We start from the raw sequence: 22,873 nt of genomic DNA on the forward strand, positions 1-22,873 counted from the left end.
ATCTTTGGAGATAATAATAATCCAGGATTACTCAAACATGTGTGAGCGAAACAAAATACAACTCAGGGTATTTTTGATGAGTTTTATGACATGGCTTAAAGCTCACAAGAATACATTTTGCATAATATAAGACCTTATGGACATGTTTGAAAAGTTTTTATAACAATAAATAATACATCATATTCAACACTATAAGCTATTCTTACCACCATGTTAATTTACTAAATTATTAGGAGCCGAATACATTTAATGTTCACGTATTTCAGGGTAAGTGATTTAAACACAAACAAATACATAGACCAGGACTAAACTAGTCCTAGTTTTGTTTACATCAGGTCTAAACTGGGTTCAAAGTGTGAATGTACCCTTAGGCATCTGCTTTAGGTCATACCTTACATTCTAAAAAGGAGCAACAAAAATAAACAGCTTTCTAAAGAAAATACTGTAGGCTGCATAGTAACACAATTGAGATCATCATAAGAGACTATAATTTTCTTATACTATTGTGGGTGCATTTTCTACCTCAAAACTGTGACTAAATCAGGACTAGACTAAGACCAAATCAAGTCTACAAAATAAAATGGACACAAACCAGGAACACACCCTTAATAAATGGCTGCAAAGAGGACTTCAGATTCTGCTTCCTTGCAGTGATAAGACCCAGAGAAACTCTCCATCGACCAAAATATACCATTATCTATTGCCCACTGATATGAGCACAGATACAGAACACAGGAGCTGTGGGCTAAGCCTCACACAGCTGCCAACTGAGTAAGCAAGTTTGCAGAGACTAATTGTAGTAGTAAAACAGTAAATAGAAATCAGTAATATCTATGATGTGTCTTAACGGGCTGCATTTACTTTCGCAGACATCAGTGTAGAAGTAATTATGGTTTATTACAATTTCACTTTATTACTTATGGTAATGCACCATAAATGCACATTGTCTTTTCACAAGTACTATTCTAAGGTCAAAATTAGATTGCGAAAATATAAAAAGTTAGTAAATGTTACATACTTAATAGTTCTAATTGAAATAAAACACAACATAATCAGTAAAGAATAATCAATAAATATATTATCACATACTGCATTTAAAAATAACTTTCACATAGAATCATCATTGACAGGGATAAAGGATAAGGTGCCGCAAAGGTGGCCACATGGTGGCACCATTGCGTCTGTAAACACAACTGAGTTGTTCTAGTTTCAGTGATGTTTTGAAAATGTGTTATGAATATGATGGGCAGATAAGCACACTGGCGTGAGTCATGAGTGTCACATTAGAAGAGGAATAAATCCTTTTGTGGATCTTAAGTGTTTTACTGACACTGTGACTTCTGGGAATGTGGTCTCATGATGCGTTTAAACTGGAGTATACACAGAGCGCTCACCATAAAAAACACAGACACAATAAAAGGTAGAAAACATGTGCAGTTCAGTAATGGGACTGGCCTGTGACAGACAGGGCTCTTAGGGCTGGGACTGGCCATGTGCTTGGTCCACTGTTGCTGGGGCGGGGGGCATAGGATACATTGGCACACTGTACTCTGTGTACGCAGGGGGGAGGTCATCCGGTTTAAAACCCAACTGTAACATACACAGAAAAGGTGATCACGTTATGACAATGTTTGGGCAGCATAATTTCAGAAGGTGAAAATTTGATTTGTGTTCAATAAAAATTTTAATTAAATATTGTGAAAATAAAAAATAAATATAAACCCAATGTTATTACTGATTGGCGGACAAACACTAATTCAATACCTGTGGATATTATCATCACAAAGCCTCACTTAGCAACCATACTGAGTGCCCCTCACCTCGTTGTACGCTGGAGGGGGCTCACAGAAGGCCCCGTTGGTGTACTGTGGGGGGAAGTCCTGGCTGTGGCGGTGGACCATGTCCTCACTCTCCTGGGATAGACTTCTGGGGAAGGGGATCACAAAGATGGAGGGTGGTCTTCCATCGTGCTCAGTTCGTCTCCAGGCCTCCCTCTCAATCTGCTCCTCTCTCAGACGACTGCAGGCGCGACAGAACGTGGTGCAGAACATGATGGTCAGACCAAAGCCCAGCACGGCCATGAAGATCCTGGGTCACATCACAAACACACATTGTTACTCTAGGCTATTTTGACATGTTTAAAAAGAAATATTACAAAATAATCTTACTCTAATGCAGGGAGATCCATCAACCGTCTTAGTAGTTTTAAGGAATAAACTCTTTGAATGTACTATTAGAGGCCAAAGCTAAACAATATAAAACGAATGTTAGAAGAATGGTCCAAACACAGTATCATAAACTAAATGAAAAAGGATAATTTTGTACCTTGTTGTTATTGTGTGAAGTGATCTTTAGTCATTTTCAAAACTACTAATAACATCATAAAATAAACCTCAATTTGTGGTAATTGGCATGACAATATGACTCTTTGTCTTGCTGTAATATTATGAATTGAATCCTATTTGTAAAGCACATTAAGTTACCTTGTGTATGAAATGCACGGTATAAGTAATAATGACTTGTCTTTCCATTCTTAAATTTACAACAACAGTGATTTAGGTGAATGTGGCTGTTACCCAACTAGGTCAATTCGTTTCTTAGAAGACACATATTTCACAGTGGTTCAAACATAAGAGACTGTATTATATTAGTCAAATGTAAATTACAATACTATACAACTTAAGTAACCTTTGCTGTTTGTAGTAGTTGTGGTATTTATAAAACAATGAGCAGTACTAACACCTAGTACAATATAACTTGTAGATTAAAACTACATTTGACAAGATCAATGTAAAAGAAACAGTCACTTGATTTAGTATAATCTTTTGAGAACAAACATGAACTGAAAGAGGACATAGATAGGTCTGAAATCACCTTTGAACCAATCAGTTATGTCCGAAGCACAGTCAGTAAATACGCACTGAACAAATAAAAAAGAGCCTATAATATGTAATACCCGACATTCAGCCAGATAAAAGGTTAACGAAAACTACTTGAAATAATGGTAAAAATGACAAATCAGGCACCTACCTTACCAAACTCCAGTAGGCCTCGTGTATGAGTTGGACCAGTATGATGTCAATGGAGCAGAGGGCAGGTCCACAGTGGGCGTGCTGCTTACGGGATAGCCTATATAGAGTGCAATAAAGACCAAGACAGCTACAGTACTACACAAATTATATACATGCTAACAACTGTATTTAATTTTTAATAGATATTACTCAACGAAAGGTAACTTGAAAAATACTTAAATATATATATATAAAACTGGAAAAAAAACTGTTAGTTCATATCAAAGCTGTGACAGAGTTTTATTAGTTTGTGCTCAAGGTTCAGAGGAAGAATTTATGGCCACCAGTACGTTGTAAAGAAACAGGTCCCTCCTTCAGGACTGAATCAGGAGATAATTTCACTTAAACAACAGCAGGGCGGTGAGAGTTTAACAAAGATTACTCACAAGTGCATTGAGAACACTGAAATCATTAAGTACTGTATTGATCTCTAGTTTTACTATTGTGAATGAAAATGGGCCTAGTAATGCTACAATGTACTATTAATAATGTTTTAAGTTGGATAGTTGTATACTTTAAAAATACTCTTAGATAAAAGGAAAACTATGTAAAGTATTAAATAATTAAAACAAGACAGGTTTGTTGGAATCACTGACACATTTTATTTACTCCAAAAAACATTAAAAATAGGAACGTCACTCAGTGCAAAGAAGAAAATCCATTCCAACCTCTTTTTACTTAAAACAAACCTACCCACCAGAAGGAGTTATCTATAGTTCTGCCCACTTTTAGGTTGAAATCTTATGTGGTTGGGTTTTAAACAATATGAATCACTTTATTGTTGTTTTTAGTGCAAATTTAACCTAAACATTTCCTCTGTACATCCTTTAGAATATATACAATGCACTACAAAATATTAAAAGTTTCTAATTGCAAGCTTGACATTCTGCTCTATTACAAGTCCTCATGTACCAGTTTTGCAGAGCGCTTGTTGAGCCAGTGCTGTAGCAGAGGCAGGTGAGTGTCCATCCAGCGAATATTATCCTCAATAGTCTCATAGGCCTGCTGGATACATCTCATCTCTGATCCAGTCTCCTCAGTCAGAGAGTCAAAGAAGCTGCGCACCTGAACGCAAAGAGAGGAGCAGGCAAGATTAACTAACTATCCATGGGTTTACGAATGATAAAACATGAGGGCTGTTGTCATAGCAATCAACAATTTAAGTCACATATCGCTGTTATATGCCACATATAACAGGAAGCTGAAAGCCATGAACAATGGGTCCAAGTTCTAACTAAACTACTGTGTAACTGAATTTGGCCCTTGGGTTAAAGCGACATTACACAAACTTTCTCTTATAAATTAGTTTATTGTGTTTCCTCTCATAAAGTGTACTGTAAAATGAGTACTTTGTGGAAAAAAAACAGACTTCCGTATGCTACCTGCATCTCACTATAAAACATTTTATCAATCTCAAACTTCCCGAAATACGACAGCAATTCTAAACTTTTTTTTTAAGTCGAGACCTCCGTTATAACAACCGCTGACCCCAAAACAAAAAAAGGAGGCTACTCACAAATGATAAAATAATGTTATGTCTAATATATGATTTTATTTTCATGACACAGGCCTAGATACATCTATTTGTAGGTCAGCAAACAGGAATTTACATTTGAAGAGAGTACCTTGTCTCATAAAGTTTTATTTATTGTTTTATCCCCATATTACTGCTATATGGGATGAGAGCTGATTGGCTGTGGGATGTTGGTCCACCCTGCTATACTTTCCTATCTGAAAAAGCTGTTATTAAGCGGTTATATGAGCAATTATACGGTGATACAGAGTGAGAGCTATGAACAAGAACTTCAACTTCTTCCTTTCACAATATGAACATCAGTTACCCAGCTTTAACAGTAAAATACAGCACTCACTCACCTCGTCAAGCTTCTCTCTGGTGGAGTACTGGTTAGTCACTCCGTTCACCATAAAGGACACAGTGTTGGACCCGAGGTCAAATCTACACAGAATAAAAGAAAAACAAACATCGGACTTATACAAGATACATCATTCTCAACAAGCATCTTCTCATTTTATCAGTGCAATGATGGCAATTGAGATTTTAGACTAACTTCTTGATAAGTGTGTGCCAATTGGCCCGGAGGAAGTCCCAGGCAAGTTTGTAGCCAAGAGGATTTCTGCCAATCGATACCAAAACATCTGGGAGGTCCTGAGTCTTCATCACATCCCCATTAAGGCTCTGCTCCAGCATCCTGAAAATGCATGCATACAATTGAAGCACTACTTTGTTACTCAAGTTAGACTTAATCTGAGCTTTATTTTAACACGATCTGACCAGAAAGAGATAATTTTTACTGTTAAACTGTTAAGTCTCACACATAAAATAACAGTCGCAAAGTAGCCAGCATTAGCCAACAGTTTTTCAGTTAGTCACTCTCATCTAAACAGGAAACATGAAAACACATATTGATCAAGGCTCCTGAAAATGTGTTGTTTAATTGCATTTTGTGAGTTTTCAGCCAATCTTAACACTTTTTTGTCAGTGTTTGCTAATGTGTGTATTGTGTCGCTGCTTACATGTGCAACTTAATCACACGCACCATATGAGTTTGTCCTGCAGGGGGCTAATAGCCATGGCAGTTTTCATTCGGCTCTTGAAGGACATTTGCATTGATTGACGATATTTTTCAAACAGAAAATCCCATCCCTCTGGTGTTCGGGCCCCAATCACAAATACAGCCATCGTGACATCAACTGGGAGACTGAAAAAAAAGTCAAATTAGTCCTCACAGTGCCACACAGTGGTAATTACTTTTGTAAATAATTAAAGAGTTCATTTCCAAAAACAGATATTTGAAAAAAGAAAAAGAAAAAAAGAAATGAAGTCACTTATCTAGCAGTGTTGTCAAAAGCCAAATCTATTTCAATGCAATGCAAATATTATTCAAAATTATGTCAACTATACTGTTATTAAATCATATTTGTAGATGATGGTATCACCAAGAAAGACACAAGACATGTTAAATGTCCTACATTACGCAAAATTGACTCTTGTAACAATATTATAATGCTGTCACCTCATCAAAAACATATCTGGAGTTGTCATTTGTTTCATTTACACATGTTTGAGTAATCTTGTGTTATTAGTCTGCTTGCATCTCCAAAGCTCAAAATCCTCTGTTCCACCTTGTGATGTCATGAAGCAGTTGTTTTCAAGTTAACAGCTACCTTTTATCTTTTGAATGAAAAAGATTCCAGCTTGGAAATTATTCAAATGATTTCAGTGAAAGTGTAACACTTGCTGTATTACCATATGACATCACTAAGTGGAACAGAGTGTTTTCAGTTTGACAGAAGAACTCTATGCAGGGTTTGTTTGTGAAAAATGTGTGAATGAAACAAAACACAATTCCAGGTATGTTTGTGATGAAGAAACAACATTATAACATAGATCAGAAAAGTGTAATTTGGGTCCTTTAAAAAACAAAATATCTGTTTTGAACTCTTCAATTGTATTTAAATAATCAACACCTCATTGTTCCATCCGATTCCTTCCATCTGTTGAAAAGCTGAGTGGCCTTCTCTACACAGGGAAGGTAGTTTCTGACACAGGCAAATAGCAGCAGATAGCTCCGGAGCATGCGCTGGGTCACGGACCCAGAGTCGGTCCACTCCTGACGGTCAATCAGCCCCCGGAATAGCTCCACTATGTAGTCCTGAGGAAGAGTTAGAGTCAGTTAAAAATACATGTCACTGCAAGAGAAAATCACACTTTTTAAAGGGCCCATATTACACTATTGTCTAATCTATGTCACAGTGTAGTTTAGTTTCCTCATCAAAAACATACCTGCAGTTGTGTTTTGTTTCATTCACACGTTCAACACTAACCCTGTACATTTAGGCTGAATTCTTCTCTCAAACAGAAAACACTCAACACATGTGGTAATACAGGAAGTGCTCTACTGTGCTTCTAAACTCCATACACATTTACTAGAATCATTTAGATCATTTCAGCCCTGGATTTGCCAGTGTCTACTGAACAAAAGGTAAAAGGTAGCTGTTAACTTGAAAACTATTACTTATTGAGCTTTGGAGATGTAGGCAGACTAATAACAGAGTTACTCAAATATATGTGAACAAAACACAACTCTAGATATGTTTTTGATGAAGTAACAACATTATAATATGGTTTAAAGCTCACAAGAGTGAATTTTGTGTAATATAGGACCTTTAACACATACTGTGGTTCATATAGTCACCCCTACTGTGTATTAGAGGCAATGTCAAAACCTTTTCTAGCATACTGTAGCTGCATTCATAAAATTGCTTTTGGACACTTGCCAGATGAGTGCACAGATACAGTAGATGTAGCTTGTAACTTTGATAGGATGGGAGAGTTAACAATGCAAGGAACTAAGTAAATCATTTGTAGCACAATTGTTGTGACAATGAACTTTCCTTTACACATTTGGCTTCCAAGCTTTTCCAGATGCTACAATATTTTTATGCACCTTCATCTGGTTTTCAAGAACTGGCATGTCTCGCTTCTCCATCAGTTTGTAGAGAGGTACAAGTTCTCCAAGTCCCTGTGTCACTGCCATAATCTCAGTCTCTTTGGACAGGTACAGGGACAGCTCCAGAGCCTGGTCCAGTTTCACCTTCCCAATACTGAAGATTCACAACAGAGTGCAGAGGATAATAATAGCATGGATTACCACCACTATAAGAAATATATAGAGGATCATAAATTTACCTAACAAGCTGGAAAATGTTTTGAATGAGGCTTGCGCGGTCGTTGCTGCTCAGGGCTGTGTGATTGTACCGGAGCAGTTTAATAATGGAGTCCCAGCCGTCACCAGCGTAGTGCACCATATAATATCCATTCATGTCCACATTGAACTTGACCCAGCTGACTTCCTCAGGCAGGTACAGAACATCTGCAATGTATAGGTTAAGGTATGAAGAACAGAGCAACTGAATGCACCAGAAAAAAAAAAAAATAATAAAAATGACTAATAACTTTAAACTGAGAGACTTGCCAGTTTTAGTCTTCAACAGGAAGCGGTGGATGGTGTTTGATGCACTGGTTTTGTAGGTCAAGGGGATTTGCCATAGAAATCTGTAAACAAGTCATAAACCTTGATAAAAATATATATTTCAAAAGAACAACAGGCTAGTAATGTTTAGGTCTGAACCATATCACAAATCTAAGGCTCTACAATGTTTAATACGTTACATGTTCTAACTATAACACAAATGCAATTTAGTTTCAGTCCAAAAATACAATCCAACATCTTACCCTTCTGTGAGTGAGGGGTCATTGGTTTTCAGGTAACGCTCTTGACTGAGCCTAACCTCCTGACCTTTGACCTCCACAGTGACCAGAGGAAAGCCCTCCTGCAGCGTCCATGTGTTCATGATGGCCCGAACATCCAGCTCATCACCTGAGTACCATTTCTACATGAAAAACACAGACATATAGTATTAGAAAGACCATGAATGTAGCATTTGTAGGTAAATATTTCAATACAGTGGCTTTGTGGACTTACTGAGGCTCCAGACTGAAGTTTGCTCTTTGAACAGAACTCCTTGTGTCTCGTTTGTCTCAGATCTAAAACATCTGAGTTGCAGATCTTTTAAGAAACATAAAATAAAATAATACAATTAAAATCAAACCTTTTCATTTCATGGACTATAGAGGCACATACTTACGTCAGTGAGACTTTCCCATAAATCACTGTTGACTGTGTTTTGGTAACTGTATTTCTTTAAGTATCTAATGATGCCGATCTCAAAGGCTTCAGGAGAAAGGAAGTCTTGCAGCATATTGAGAATGCATGCCCCCTACACCACAACAAAACAAATCTGTTTAACCACACCAAATCCAGTTATATATACATCGTTCTTTGACAACTTTAACCACTACTTAGTACCTTATCATAGGAAACATCATCAAACATCTCCTGGATCTGTGTGGGGTTTTCCACTGGAGTAGACACAGGGTGGGATGAGCTCAGAGAGTCCACCTCCATTGCCTCAAAACACTTTCCCAAGAAGAAATCATCCTAAGACAAAGAAATATTAAAGCTCACAAGAACCTTTAAATACAACTAAAATTTTTAATAAAGATTACTCTTACCACTTGTAGCTCAGGGTAGGTGATGTCCACTGAGATATACTCCATGAATTTAGCAAAGCCCTCATTAAGCCACAAATCATTCCACCACTCCATAGTCACCAAGTTCCCAAACCACTGGTCACAGAGAAACAACATCATAATCAATGAATCAAATATTTTTTAACACAACATATTATGAGTTATTTACATCATATTTTAAGCAGTATCAATACTATTTTAAAGGAGTTCAAAAAGTTTAAGTATCAATTAGTATCTGAGAACACATTTTAATCACCCTGTTTTGGAATGTATTATTTTAAAAGCAAAACCACGTATTTTATTCATGTGTCAAATTTTTAAACACAATATACTGCTACAAAGAAATATGACAAAAAAAACAACAATACTGAAACTACTTTATGCCTCTGACACAGTAACAATACAACAGGATAATCCCAGTAAACCATTATTTAAATAGACAGTCTCATCTGAAGGCCTGAGCTGCAATAGCCCATTAGCAGAATAAATTGATAATAATAATTAGCCATAGAAGTCACTTATTTAACCCTCTACAGCTCAAATCTTTTTGTTTTACAAATATTACAAAAAGCTCCCCATTATTGCAAAGATGAATGAAAACACAATAAAAACTGAGCCCAAAAATATATCGTTCCAGCTTCCATATATTGAATGATAAGTCGATATAGTAATTATTGTGACAGGCATAAAGTCAGACACCATAAAACACAGTGAAGGTACCTGATGGGCCAGTTCATGTGCGATCACTTTGGTAATGCCCAGTTTATCTGAAGCCGATGACTTCTCTGGGTCAAACAACAGGGCTGTCTCTCTGTACGTGGTCAGGCCCCAGTTCTCCATGGCACCGGACTGGAAGTCAGGGATAGCAGCCAGATCTGAGAAAAATGTGTGAATAAAATAAAATTTTTGGAGAAAAAATAAAAATAAGAAATATTTTGTTCAGAAGTCAAATCATTATTATTAGAAAAAAATATTTATATATAGCCAGAAATAGCTGTTGGACTATTAGCCTGATGAATAGGTTTGTTAGAAAAAAAACAAAACTGCTTAATATTGTATTAAAATAACACAGTACTGACCCTGTTTTGGCAGTGGGTAAGGAATGTCAAAATAGTCATCATAAAAGTCCAGAAGTTTGACAGCAGCATTCAGTGCAAAAGCCGTCTGGTCAATCTTCTCAGGCACAGCATAGACTGAAATCTAAAATACAATACAATAAATAAAATACTATACAAACAGAGAAAACTATAATATTCTTCAAAATAATATAAGATTGGAGCTTATTAATTACCTTGACACCATGTTGAGTGGTGCGGCTCACAGACAGGAAGTCACACACGATGTAAGCTACGAGGTATGTGCTCATTTTCACTGTGGTGTCAAAGTGATCCTCAAGCAAACCTCCAGCCAACTCCACTGTTTTCACCTGCATATAACATAAAAAAAAGAATGAATTATTGCTAGATATGCCTCTAATTACACATAACTTCTATAGTGTTTTACTGTATATCGCTTATTTACCTTGGGCATGTTGGATACCGCTATGTGGCGTGGCTCCCGGACAATTTGAATAGTAAAATTGGCTTTGAAGGCAGGCTCGTCAAAACATGGAAATGCTCCTCTGGCAAAAGTGGCTTCAAATTGTGTTGATGCCAGAACTCTGGAAATATCAAGACATACTGTAAAACATAAGTTGTTAAATGGAAATACATGTTTAATTGTTTATTGATAATAGGTTTGAGAGATATTCACTAAAATCATGATATGTAGACTTTAGGTTGTTTTAGTTTTTTCTTATTCTGCCATTAAGAATAAGAATGCCTGAGAGAGTTGCAGCAGGTCACAGTAGCTTCTAGAGTTGTCTATAGCACAGATATAGATATACTGTACTATGTATTAGTATATTTCTATAATGTATTTTACTTACATATGCATTTGTATAATTTTACCTTATTTGACAACACGTCCTTGCTATTTTTGCTACTTATTTTGAATTAATTATTATCTGTTTTGTGTGAGCTATTGTGCCCAAATAATTTCCCTAGTGGATCAGTAGTTTGTCTAAGTATGAATCTAATTAACCAGAAAAGTATATGTTAAAGTTTTGGTTGGTTATCTGTAAAATTAAGCACATAATTATGATACCATTGTTAAGATCTTGTTAAAAAAAAAAAAAAAGTTGGTCTAACTGGTATTCATTTCTTACCTGACCTCCCCACTGCTTGTTTTATAGCTGCCCTTGTAGAACCCATGAAAGCTGTCGGACAGATTAGCCGCAAACTCAAGATGAACTTCATACTTTCTACCTTTGGTCAAAACTGTGTCAGAAACGAGGGCCAGCTGGTGGAATCGAGGATACTCTAAAACATCCAGAGGCTTAACACCATTGGGGCCTATTAGAAACACATTGGACACCTGCATCTGCTTGGCATGTAACACTATTGTATCAGTATTTTCACGGACATCTAGCTGGATACGGACCACCCCAGTGAAGTCTAAAGTGGTCAGGTTGGGGTGGATACTCAGATCATAATGGATAGGTAAGACGGATGTGGGAAGTCTCATGGTAGTCCAGGGAAACGGCCGGCCATTGGTTGCAATAGGGGCATCCTTAGAAGCTCCTTGGTCTGGAAGTTGTGCTCCAAATGAAAGAGAAAGAGAAAGAGATACCAGCAACAGGACAGTAGTGGCCCACATGGTGTCAACAGGTAACATCCCCACCTGCTAAAAGAACAAAAAACATACTTGTTACATCGAAAGATTAAATAAAACAGACAAACTGAGTATTAGACACATAAAATCAGCCGTATAGATGCAGGTTTACTATCACAAAATGTAGGGTATTTCCGCAATAACGCACTTTCGATTTCATCTGAAGTCGAAAGAAGTTAAAGTAGACAAATCACTAAAATTGTCATTCAGAAGTTGTGAACAATATGGCTAAACTAGGATTAGCCTTGTGATCAGATAGTAAGTTTATAGTTACTATTTGAAATTAACTTACCATGTCACTGCAGGTTCAGAGGTACGAGCACAAAAGCAACACTGAAAGTGAAACAAGCCGAAAGAGATGCATTGTGGGAGGGAAAGCCAACTGTCACATCATCAGAGCCAAACTTGGATCTATTAAAATCATCGTTGCATATGCTACTCGAAATACGGAGCACGCAACAATCCAGGTACAGTGTTTGCGTGAAGAGCTAGTACGGACTGGAGCTAAAATGCATGACTCCAATTGCTTACGCATAGTTTTTATAGCTGTTATGTACGATAAAATAGCTAACAACATGAGAAAACAAAAGGTTAATACTTAATCACAGACTGTGCAGCAGACTAGGTAAAAACGGCATGCGCAAGGAAGGAGAAATACAGTGTAGATATCAGGAAGTGAGGCTTTGAGTCCGAGCTATTCAAATTATGACCGCAAGATGGAGCTATTGTTTTTTTTTTTGTTTTTTGTTTTTTTTTTTTTTTAGTCAGCTTCTTCAGATAAAAACTGCAACAGTAACACTACATGTTATAGATTAGATTGTATAATTGATCCATGCACGAGAATGATTATTGTATTACTTACTTGCCAACAAAATATTAGAGTTTTGTAACAAGTGCACTGTGTAACTTTTCTGACTGAAAGTCTGCCACCTACTTGACTCCATATAGATGTTTTCCTGTAATTTTCTACATAACAATTTAACTTTTCCACGACAACAAACTAGGCCACATCACCAGGCCAAGTTATGAGTCATCTGTGGGGATGTGGGGCCACTCACAGTAATAATATGAGTTTTTGTTGTAGTTTTGAGAAATAATTCTCTTGTAATAGAATAAATACAAGATAGATTAGTTTAATGCCAGGCTGAGGAACATCCCAGGCAAAACAATAACATCACCATGAGACAATCAGATGGCAGACCCTATCAGAAAAGTTACACAGTGCACCTTTAAATTGTTCCAACTAACCCTAAACCTAAAGGTTAAAATGAATCATCTTCAACTTCAAGGACTTTTTTCCTGATAAACCTCAGTTACAGCGAGGATACATGTTTTTCAATTTTTTAATTTAGCAATAGGCAGGAGAGACACCCACTGTCCTGCTGTGGAAAATTCCAGGCAAAGCAATAACAAGCAGGTGGCACACAACCCACCAGAAGTTACATAGAGCATCTTTAAATGTATACATTTGTGTAAAACTCTCATGGGAATAAAGTGGCACCACCCGCACACATCCCTCAAGGTAAAAGTCCATTTCAACTGCAACAATTAATAAGTAAACTTTACAATGGTGCCTCACTGGAGTCAGTGCATCCACCTTTCCTGCTGACACTAAGTTTGTGGCAACATTTGACCTCAGACCTGAAAATGCTCAAGACACTGTTAATAGGGTTCGGGTGCTGTGCTTGTGTCCTGACCATAGGCATCCTCATCGGACACTATGGGATCACCAAACCCGGGAGCCCTGCACCGTCCTGGGCTAATGACGTGGTCAGAGATGTGGATGAGAACTTCATCACTACCTTCCTGTCTGAGGTGGACAGTAAAGAAATTGAGCAGAATTTACGGTAAACCAAGTATACTCAAAGTCTGCTTGTAGACTATAATATTTACCATAAACATGTCTGTCTTTTTTTGTCTTTGTTGAAAGGATGGGAGATTTGACTATTTATTTACTTATTTTTTACTGATTTTGATAGGGGACATTGTTCAATTCCATTCCAATTCCAATTTCATTTTGACTATATCCACCCACATGCTTTTACTGACAAGACTGGCTGTAAACCTCTTGAAAGATTAGAACTAGATTAAAAAGACTGGAAAATATTATCTCAATATAAATTTGATTAATAGTACAGCCCTGATTTGTTATTTTATTTTTTTTTATAAAAAGAAAAAAAAGTGTTATGAAAGAAAAAGTGAACATTGCATTTCAACTATAATTTCCCGCTTGTCCATCAGGGAGCTGACCAAAGTGCCTCACCTGGCCACTACAGAGGGAGACGAGCAGACAGTGCAGTTAATGCTGAAGAGATGGCAGGACCCAGAGACAGGCCTGGATGAAGCCTGGAGAGAGGAGTACAGTGTGTACCTGTCCTTCCCTGACCCAAAGAAACCAAATAAAGTCACTGTAGGTCAGTGGGGTCTTTGATAAACTCAACTTTGACAACTCTGATATGAGCCTGTGTGAGACGTAAAGGCATCTCGCTTAAACGTCATACATTACGAAAAATTGACTCATGTGAGCTCATCAAAAAATATCTGGAGTTTTTTACATTCACACATGCTTGATTAATCCTGGTTTATTAATCTGTCTACATGTCCACATCTCAAAATGCTCTGTTCCACCTTGCAGTAGTTTTCAAGTTAACAGCTATCTTTTAACTTTAGTTTAGTAGAGATGGGCAATTACAGTGTTGAAATCATCCAAATTATTCTAGTGAATGTGTATGGAGTTTACACAGTGGAGCACCTCCTATAGTAACACATGACATTACAAGGTGGGACAATGTTTCCATTTAAAAGAAGAACTTAGCCTAAATATGCAGGATTTGTGTGTTAAACATGTGTGACTGAAATAAAATACAACTCCAGGTATGTTTGTGAAGAGGAAAATAACATTATAACACAGGTAAAAAAAATAGTGTAATTGGACCCTTCTTGTATTCAAGTGGAATGCGTCAAATGCAGTGCTGCACACTCTGAGAGAAAAGGAAATAAGTTATACTTCAGACCAAGATGACCCCAATGTAGTGCCCCCTACGCTGCGTACTCACTCACCTCCAGGCAACGTCAAGGTAAATAAAAGTACTTACTAGTCCTAAAAATCCTACTTTAGTATTTTAATGTTGCCTTTGATTAAAATGCATCTGGCAAACATTAACAGGTCTGATAAAGATTTGCCATGTCATATTGAGTTGAATCTCCAACACTGTTTGATCAGATAATGACCCAGATAATGAGTTTGTGTCATGATCAATGGATATTTTATTTGGTCTCAGGGAAAACTGGTCTATGCCAACTATGGAAGGCCAAGTGATTACATGCTCCTGAACCAGACTGTGGACCTGAGAGGCACTATTGCCATCACTAGATATGGAGGAGCAGGTAGAGGTGCTAAGGTACAGTGTGTACAACTCAAATACCAATATTTTCTATTTACTATGTGTTGAAATATGGCTGAAAAAACAAACACTTATGTAGTGATTTTTATGCAGGCCATTAATGGAGAGCCCTATGGTGTTGTGGGTGTATTAGTTTACACTGACCCTTATGACATCAACGATGGTCTTATGTCTGACCAGAATGAGACATACCCTCACTCGTGGTACCTGCCCCCTACTGGGGTGGAAAGGGGTGCATTTAGCACTCTTTTTGGAGATATGCTCACACCATACCTGGCTGCTAAAGGTATTGTCCAAAATGATGCATTCACTGTAAAGTTATGTGAAAATATTATAATACTGAAGACTTTTTTGTCTTCAAAGATCACACATACAGAATTCCTGTCGAGGACATCCCAGGCCTTCCCCCAATTCCAGTACAACCAATAGGATTTGAGGACGCCTCCTTACTGATCTGGTCTGTGATATGTTTGATATGTCATGTCCTGAAAGTTGTGGAATATCAAGAGCTCTAAACATTTGGTGTTCCTACAGCGCTCTGGATGGGAAGGCAGCCCCAGTTGACTGGCAAGGATCATTTAAATGCCAATACAACTTTGGTGGTCCTGGGTTTAAAACTACATCCACCTTTAAAGACAGGTAGAAATCTCCACTGATACTTGTTTTATGGATTCAACTCATAAAGTGAGACCTAAGGGAATAACCTTGATAGTTAAATAGGGTTAATAATTTGCATTAAGCTACAGTTAAATATCACCCTAAAACCATAAATATATTTAAAACTATTATGCAGTTTAATTCTTTTGTATGAGAGGAGGCATATGATGACACAGGTCTCTTTTTCAGTGAGGTGAAACTGGACATTGGCAACTATAACACAGTGAAGAACTCCTCAAATGTAATGGGAGTCATCAGAGGAAGTGTGGAGCCTGGTGAGACCAATAATAACGTAATGTTTTTTATAAAGAGGTTTGTATTACATTTGTGTCACATAAGCATATATTATGTTGCCAGACCGGTATGTCATGTATGGGAACCACAGGGACAGTTTGGTCCATGGTGCCATAGACCCCAGCAGTGGGACTTCTGTGATGCTGGAGATCACTCGAGTGCTGGGCAGGCTGGTGAAGCAGGGTGAGCACTGACCTCCACCACCCACACACAACTGTAAAACACCTGTAAAATCATGCACACTGTGCTACATTTGTGCAGGCAAATGGAGACCCCGTAGGTCCATTATATTTGGTAAGCTGGGGAGCAGAGGAGTTTGGCCTTATTGGCTCCACAGAATATACTGAGGTAACATTACATTGTACACCCATACACATAAAAAGGTTTCTTTTACATTTATTTCTGACATTGTTTACCCTAGCAATACTTCGCCAAGCTCAGTGAGCGCACACTGTTGCTTACATCAATGTGGATATAGCTGTTTTTGGTAAGAATTTCAGGGTTAACGTTACATTCTAACACCCCCTTAAACTAACCACAGGCTAACCATTTTACATTCAATTTTCATTTTAATATTTTAGCTAATGCCACTCTAACTGCATCTACAATGCCATCTATTCAGAATGTTGTCTTCACTGCTGCTAAACAGGTAAACCTACAAAAACACTATATACTAATACTAATATTTATTTATTATTAATGTGTTTTTACATAATTAACTGATGTTCCCAGGTCAATGCACCTGGACTACAATCTACAACTGTGTATGAGAACTGGATCAAATATTCAAACAAAACCAGTCCGACTCATGGTGTCATCCCCCGGTATGTGATACTCTCATTGACTGCTCTTATTTTCTAATTTTTTTTTACAATCTCTGCAACTTTCTGCTGTTCAAACAAAATACACTGTATATAATGTTCTTCACTGTGACAGCATTGGATACCTGACAGGAGCAGGGAGTGACTACGCTTCTTTTGTCCATTACCTGGGAATCACCTCTTTGGACATGTCATACACTTATGATCGGGTAATTTGACACATTACTATTTTCTATTTAGGAAATTTCCAATGTGTAACTTTTTTTTTCCAAGTTGTAGTTTTTTTTTGTGTTTTATTCTGGACAGAGTAAAACAAGAGCAAGAATTTACCCAGCATACCACACAGCTTATGACACATTTGACTATGCTTCAAAATACATTGATCCTGGTTAGTATTGCTGCATATTTTTACATGTTTAATTTCTATTATTCACCAAGTACTTCTGGGGTACTTCAACCTTGACCAAACGCACCATCTCATTAGAATGTCAAAGAGCGAAATGAAATTATGATCTTACAAATATTGAACTATTAATTAAAACTAACCTAATAGTCTGAATTATTAGTGAATTACCATTTTGTTTTCTTTTCAGGTTTCACAAGTCATCAGGCTGTTGCCAGGACAGCGGGGAACGTCCTGCTTCGACTGGCTGACAGCCTGGTGCTGCCTTTTAACTGTGGGGACTATGCTGAAACATTGGACGATTATCTGAAGGAGGCAGTGGCACAATATGAGGAACAACTGAAAGCCAAAAACATATCTATGGGTACTTTCATTTAAATACATTTTGATACAGCAGGAATAACTCATTAAATCAATCAATCAATCAAACTTTATTTGTATAGCACTTTTCATACATTTGAAATGTAGCACAAAGTGCTTCACATGCAACAGAAAAATTACAATGCAATAATTAAAAACAACAGCAACCCCCCACCCCACTGTTTCATCCATATATACAACAATTTAAACATAAACATAAAACAGAAATATAAAGCTCCTAAAGGTTATAAAAATAAAATAAAATAAAAATGGAGAGCTAAAATCAGATGGAGACAAAGTAAAAAAGTAATGATAATTTAATTTAAAATAAATATAATAATAGTAATAATAATAATAATGATAATAATTTAAGTTAAAACAGATAAAAGTTTCAATCAAAAGCTAAATTAAAAAGATACGTTTTGAGTTTACTTTTAAAAATATGAAGGTCCTATTAAAGGTCCTATATTACACAAAACTGATTCTTGTGAGCTTTAAGAACTGTTGTAATGTTATTACTTTATGTTTCTAATGAGGGAACAACATTATAGCATAGCTTAATATGGGCCCTTTTTTTGTTCTTTTTGTTGTTGTTGTTGTTATTTATTTATTTATATATATATTTTTTAATCAGATCCAATTAAACATGCAGTGGACAGTTTTCGCAGGGCGGCTTCTCATATGGACGAAGTCATTAAAACCTCAGATCTGAAGAATGAATCGTAAGTCTGCACATATCCATACTGGCTATAATTACACCTGTATTTATAAATAATAATAAGGAATTGTTCTTTTCAAGACCTCTCAAAGTCAGGATGATAAATGACCAACTCATGCTGTTGGACCGAGCATTCTTGGACCCACTGGCTTTCCCAGATAAACATGCTTACAGGTAAGAAGACTTTTTAATTGGCCTATATTACACTGTTTTCTGATCTATGTTATAATGTTGATTTCTCATGAAAAACATACCAGAGTTTTGTTTTGTTTCATTCACACATGTTTAACACACAAACCTGCATATTTAGAAGTTCTTCTCTCAGTCAGGAAACACACTGTTTCACCTGGTGATGTCATGTGGTCACAGAGGAAGTGCACTCCACTGTATTTTTAAACTCCATACACCTTCACTAGAATCACTTGAATAATTTGCGGCCCTGAAATTTTCAATCCTTACTAAACTAAACTGCTTCATTACATCACAAAGTGAAAGAGAACATTTTAAACTTTGAAGATGTAGACTGACTAATGCAGCAATACTCAAAAAATGTGTGAATGAAACAGATCACAACTCCAGGTATGTTTTTGATTAGGGAATAACATTCTAACATTGCTGAAAGCTCACAGGAGTCAGTTTGGTATAATATAGGACCTTTAAATATATTATGGAATGAATTATGGGGGAGCAGCAGCGAGCTGGTGTGGGCCTGCTCCACAGCTTGGCCACCATGTGTTGGATTTCACTCCAGTGAACGAGAGGGTCGCGTCCCTGCGCCTTCAGGTCGGAGACAAGTCTCTCACAAGTCTCTCACTTTTGTGTCGGCCTACGGGCCAAACAGCAGGGCAGAATACCTGGCCTTCTTGGAGTCCCAGGTAGGGGTACTAGACAGTGCACCGACCGGGAACTCCGTTGTTCTACTGGGCGACTTCGGTGCCCCTGTAGACAATGACAGTCACACCTGGAGAGGAGATGTTTAACTCCGGCAGTTAAAGCCCTTCTCCCAAATTCCGGTGAAGGCAGGGGACATGGAGTCCGAGTGGGCTATGTTCTCGGCCTCTATTGTTGATGCGGCTTCTCGTAGCTGTGGTCGTAAGGTCTGTGCTGCCTGTCGTGTTGGCAATCCCCAAACCTGGTGTGTGGACGCCAGAAGTAAGGGATGCCGTCAGGTTGAAGAAGGAGTTCTATTGAGCCTTGTTGGCTCTTGGGATTCTTGAGGCAGCTGACGGGTACCAGCAGGCCAAGCATGCTGCAGCCCGTGCAGTTGCAGAGGCAAAAACTCTGGGCTGGGGGGAGTTCGGAGAGGCCATGGAGGAGGACTATTGTCGTCCTGAGTATCTTAAGTCTCTTTGCAACATCGCGCGGCATCGGGGACAGTACCTCTGTACCAGTACCTCTCTGTTTAAGAAGGAGGGCCAGAGGATGTGTTCTAACTACAGGGGAATCACACTCCTCAGCCTCTCCGGTAAAGTCTATTCCAGAGTACTGGAGAGGAGAATCCGACCGATAGTCGAACCTGCAGTGCAGAACAGTGTATTTTTTGTCCCAGCCGTGGAACACTGGATCAGCTCTACACCCTCCGGCGGATGCTCGAGGGTTCGTGAGAGTTTACCCAACCAGTCCACATGTGCTTGTGAATCTGGAGAATGAGCATTCAGCCGGGTTCCTCGTGGTGTCCTATGGGGGTGCTCCGGGAGTATGGGGTCCGGGGCCCTTTGCTAAGGGCTGTCTGGTCCCTGTAAAACCGAAGCAGGAGCTGTGCTTTCATTGCCAGCAGTAAGTCAGGCTGTTCCCGGTGCATGTGGGACTCCACCAGGGCTGCTCTTTGTCACCAGTTCTGTTCATTTTATTTATGGATAATTTCTAGGTTTGCCGCCGAGTGTGAAATGGCTGGGATGAAGATCAGCTCCTCCAAATCTGAGGCCATGGTTCTCAACCAAAAAAAGGTGGCTTGCCCTCTCTGGGTGGGTGGCGAGGCCCTGCCTCACGTGGAGGAGTTCAAGTATCTCGGGGTCTTGTTCACAAGTGAGGGGAGGACGGAGCGTGAGATTGACAGGCGGATCGGTGCAGTTGTTGCAGTGATGTGGTCGCTGTATCAGACCATTGTGGTGAAGAGAGAGCTGAGCCGAAAGGCAAAGTTCTCGATTTACTGGTCAATCTATGTTCCTACCCTCACCTTTGGTCATGAGCTTTCGGTAATGACCGAAAGGATGAGACTGTGGATACAAGTGGCCGAAAGGAGTTTTCTCTGCAGGGTGGCTGGGCACTCCCTTAGAGATAGGATGAGGAGCTCGACGACACAGGAGGAGCTCCACGTCGAGAGGAGCCAGCTGATGTGGCTTGGACCCTGGATCCCGGAGTCTGAAGCTGGGCCTCCTCGAGAGGTGTTCCGGGCATGTCCCGGGAGGCCCCGGGAAGGACCCAGGACAGGCTGGAGGGACTATGTCTCTCTGCTGGCCTGTGAACGTCTCAGGGTCCCCTTGGAGGAGCTGGAGGAAGTGTCCGGGGTGAAGAAAGTCTAGGAATCCCTGCTTAGACTGCTGCCCCCGCAACCCGGCCCCACATAAACGTGGGATGGAAAGACCCACTACGTTATAGGGACATACCTCTTTAAGGCTTTTCATTTGACATATTTTTTAAAATTTGTAACCTGACATTTGTCAACTAATGTCATAAATCAGTAGTGTGGGTGCAAAACTGTGTGACAGTCACAGATGGTTACAATTACAATACTTACTTTTGCTGCTATCTATATCTATCTTCTGAAAATGCAGGAAGTATCTCTACTCAAGAATGTGCATCCAACGGAAGTGTTTTGTCATTCTCTTTCTTTAAGTCTTTGCTTTTTTACAGAAATCTTTGAGACTGTAAAACCTACTTTTGATGTATTTATGATGTGAAGTAAGACTGTATTGTACTGTACTGAGGTCTTTTCATTTCTTTTTCAGGCATGTGATCTGGGCCTCGAGCAGCGCTGGGAAACCTACCTTCCCCGGTTTGGCTGATGCCTTCGATAAAGCTGCGTCATCAGGACAGAAGAGTGACTGGGACCATGTACACTACCACCTGTCTGTCCTGACCCAGGCAATAGAGGGCGCTGCACACACATTAACTAACACCATTTAGTCCAGAGAGGGAGGAGAACTTGAGCACTCCAGGATTTATGACATGATATTCTGACTTAATCTATAATAATAAAATAAACAATAAAATGTGTCATCGTCCCTTCATGAAACAAACTCAGAGAAAAGTCCATGTAAAGTCTGATTGGGAAAAACATTAGAAGTTTCTTGTAATTTTTGCTAGTTATTTGGAATTAATTTTATTTCATAACCATTTTATTTTTTGCTCTTTGTTAATAATATATTATATTATATTGGGATGTGCAAGCTATTGTGTCTAAATGAACTTCATAATTTCTACCTTTGGTCAAAACTGAGTCTGAAATGAGGGCTAGCTGTTGGAAGTGAGGATACTCTAAAACATCTAGAGGCTTAACACCATCGGGGCCTATTAGAAACCCACTGGACATCTGCATTTGCTTGGCATGTAACACTACAGCACTACTGTATTAGTATTTTCACAAACATCTAACTGGATACGGACCACCCCAGTAAAATCTAAAGCGGTCAGGTTAGGGTGGATACTCAGATCATAATGGATAGGTAAGACGGATTTGAGAAGTCTCATGGTAGTCCAGGGAAACAGCCAATAGACCTTTTTTCACAACAGCTGGAAGTGCCGGGATGTAAATGTCATGTACATCAATGCTTTTCTGTGGCAAAATATCTGTGGAAATGTCTTGCATATTTTCCACCAGGTTCATAAATCTGCACCATCACCAAATCTTCATCCAACAAACTCCACAAAGGACATATTCTGTCCATGAAGAATTTATCCACAACTACCAAGGTAAGAAAGATGAAAATGTAAAGGCTGACAACAACTAGCATTAATGAACTACTCCTGAGCAAAACTAACATTATGGTCATAAGTATACATAAGTAACTTGTACAAAAGTGCAGCATTATCACTACATTTTACAGACTAGATTTTATAATAGATCCATGCACTAGAATGATTTTATGACTTACTTGCCAGCAAAATATATTAGAGTTTTGTAACACATCGCTCTTAAAGGTGCACTGTGTAACTTTTCTGACTGAGAGTCTGCCACGTGCTTGACTCCATATAGATGTTTCCTGTAATTTAACCTTTCCATGGCAACAAACGAGGCCACATCACCAGGCCAAGTTATGAGTCATCTGTGGGGATGTGGGGCCACTCACAGTAATAATGCGAGTTTTTGTTGTAGTTT

At 38.5% G+C, this 22,873-nt stretch overlaps 2 protein-coding genes and 1 pseudogene across 3 annotated transcripts; 1 reads left to right on the forward strand and 2 right to left on the reverse strand.

Annotated features, from left to right (window-relative positions):
- Positions 1-1,106: 1,106 nt before the first annotated feature.
- si:dkey-283b1.6 (uncharacterized) lies at positions 1,107-3,115 on the reverse strand. Its single transcript, XM_055161322.1, has 4 exons — positions 3,031-3,115; positions 2,169-2,246; positions 1,821-2,088; positions 1,107-1,590 (listed from the first exon to the last, which is right to left on the reverse strand). The coding sequence occupies exons 2-4, from the start codon at positions 2,186-2,188 to the stop codon at positions 1,474-1,476; spliced, it is 405 nt and encodes a 134-aa protein (XP_055017297.1). The 5' UTR covers positions 2,189-2,246; positions 3,031-3,115; the 3' UTR covers positions 1,107-1,473.
- Positions 3,116-3,649: 534 nt separating this feature from the next.
- erap1b (endoplasmic reticulum aminopeptidase 1b) lies at positions 3,650-12,536 on the reverse strand. Of its 2 annotated transcripts, none has more exons than XM_055161319.1 (19): positions 12,191-12,536; positions 11,393-11,907; positions 10,708-10,846; positions 10,478-10,612; positions 10,266-10,386; positions 9,907-10,061; positions 9,169-9,282; positions 8,963-9,094; positions 8,742-8,873; positions 8,579-8,662; positions 8,329-8,486; positions 8,069-8,148; positions 7,783-7,966; positions 7,541-7,697; positions 6,561-6,745; positions 5,630-5,791; positions 5,141-5,281; positions 4,947-5,028; positions 3,650-4,136 (listed from the first exon to the last, which is right to left on the reverse strand). In XM_055161319.1, the coding sequence occupies exons 1-19, from the start codon at positions 12,191-12,193 to the stop codon at positions 3,966-3,968; spliced, it is 2,850 nt and encodes a 949-aa protein (XP_055017294.1). In that variant the 5' UTR covers positions 12,194-12,536; the 3' UTR covers positions 3,650-3,965. The 2 variants fall into 2 exon arrangements, with proteins under 2 accessions (XP_055017294.1, XP_020796766.2); XM_020941107.2 differs by having other exon boundaries at positions 11,393-11,910.
- A 1,009-nt stretch (positions 12,537-13,545) lies between these two features.
- Positions 13,546-21,728, forward strand: LOC129411224 (aminopeptidase NAALADL1-like; annotated as a pseudogene).
- Positions 21,729-22,873: the final 1,145 nt, after the last annotated feature.

Source organism: Boleophthalmus pectinirostris, unplaced genomic scaffold (assembly GCF_026225935.1).
Source record: "Boleophthalmus pectinirostris isolate CB_2022bp ecotype Guang Dong unplaced genomic scaffold, ASM2622593v1 HiC_scaffold_4, whole genome shotgun sequence".
Taxonomy (NCBI): Eukaryota; Metazoa; Chordata; class Actinopteri; order Gobiiformes; family Gobiidae; genus Boleophthalmus; species Boleophthalmus pectinirostris.

Coding starts and splice junctions, on each gene's coding strand:
- si:dkey-283b1.6 (XM_055161322.1), bottom strand. CDS start 2,188: ATGGATCTCCCTGCATTAGA. Junction 2,089..2,168: donor ATGGATCTCCCTGCATTAGA/GTAAGATTATTT, acceptor GATGTGACCCAG/GATCTTCATGGCCGTGCTGG. Junction 1,591..1,820: donor CCCCTCCAGCGTACAACGAG/GTGAGGGGCACT, acceptor TGTATGTTACAG/TTGGGTTTTAAACCGGATGA.
- erap1b (XM_020941107.2), bottom strand. Junction 8,149..8,328: donor GACCCCTCACTCACAGAAGG/GTAAGATGTTGG, acceptor ACTTGTTTACAG/ATTTCTATGGCAAATCCCCT. Junction 4,137..4,946: donor CCAGAGAGAAGCTTGACGAG/GTGAGTGAGTGC, acceptor CTTTGCGTTCAG/GTGCGCAGCTTCTTTGACTC.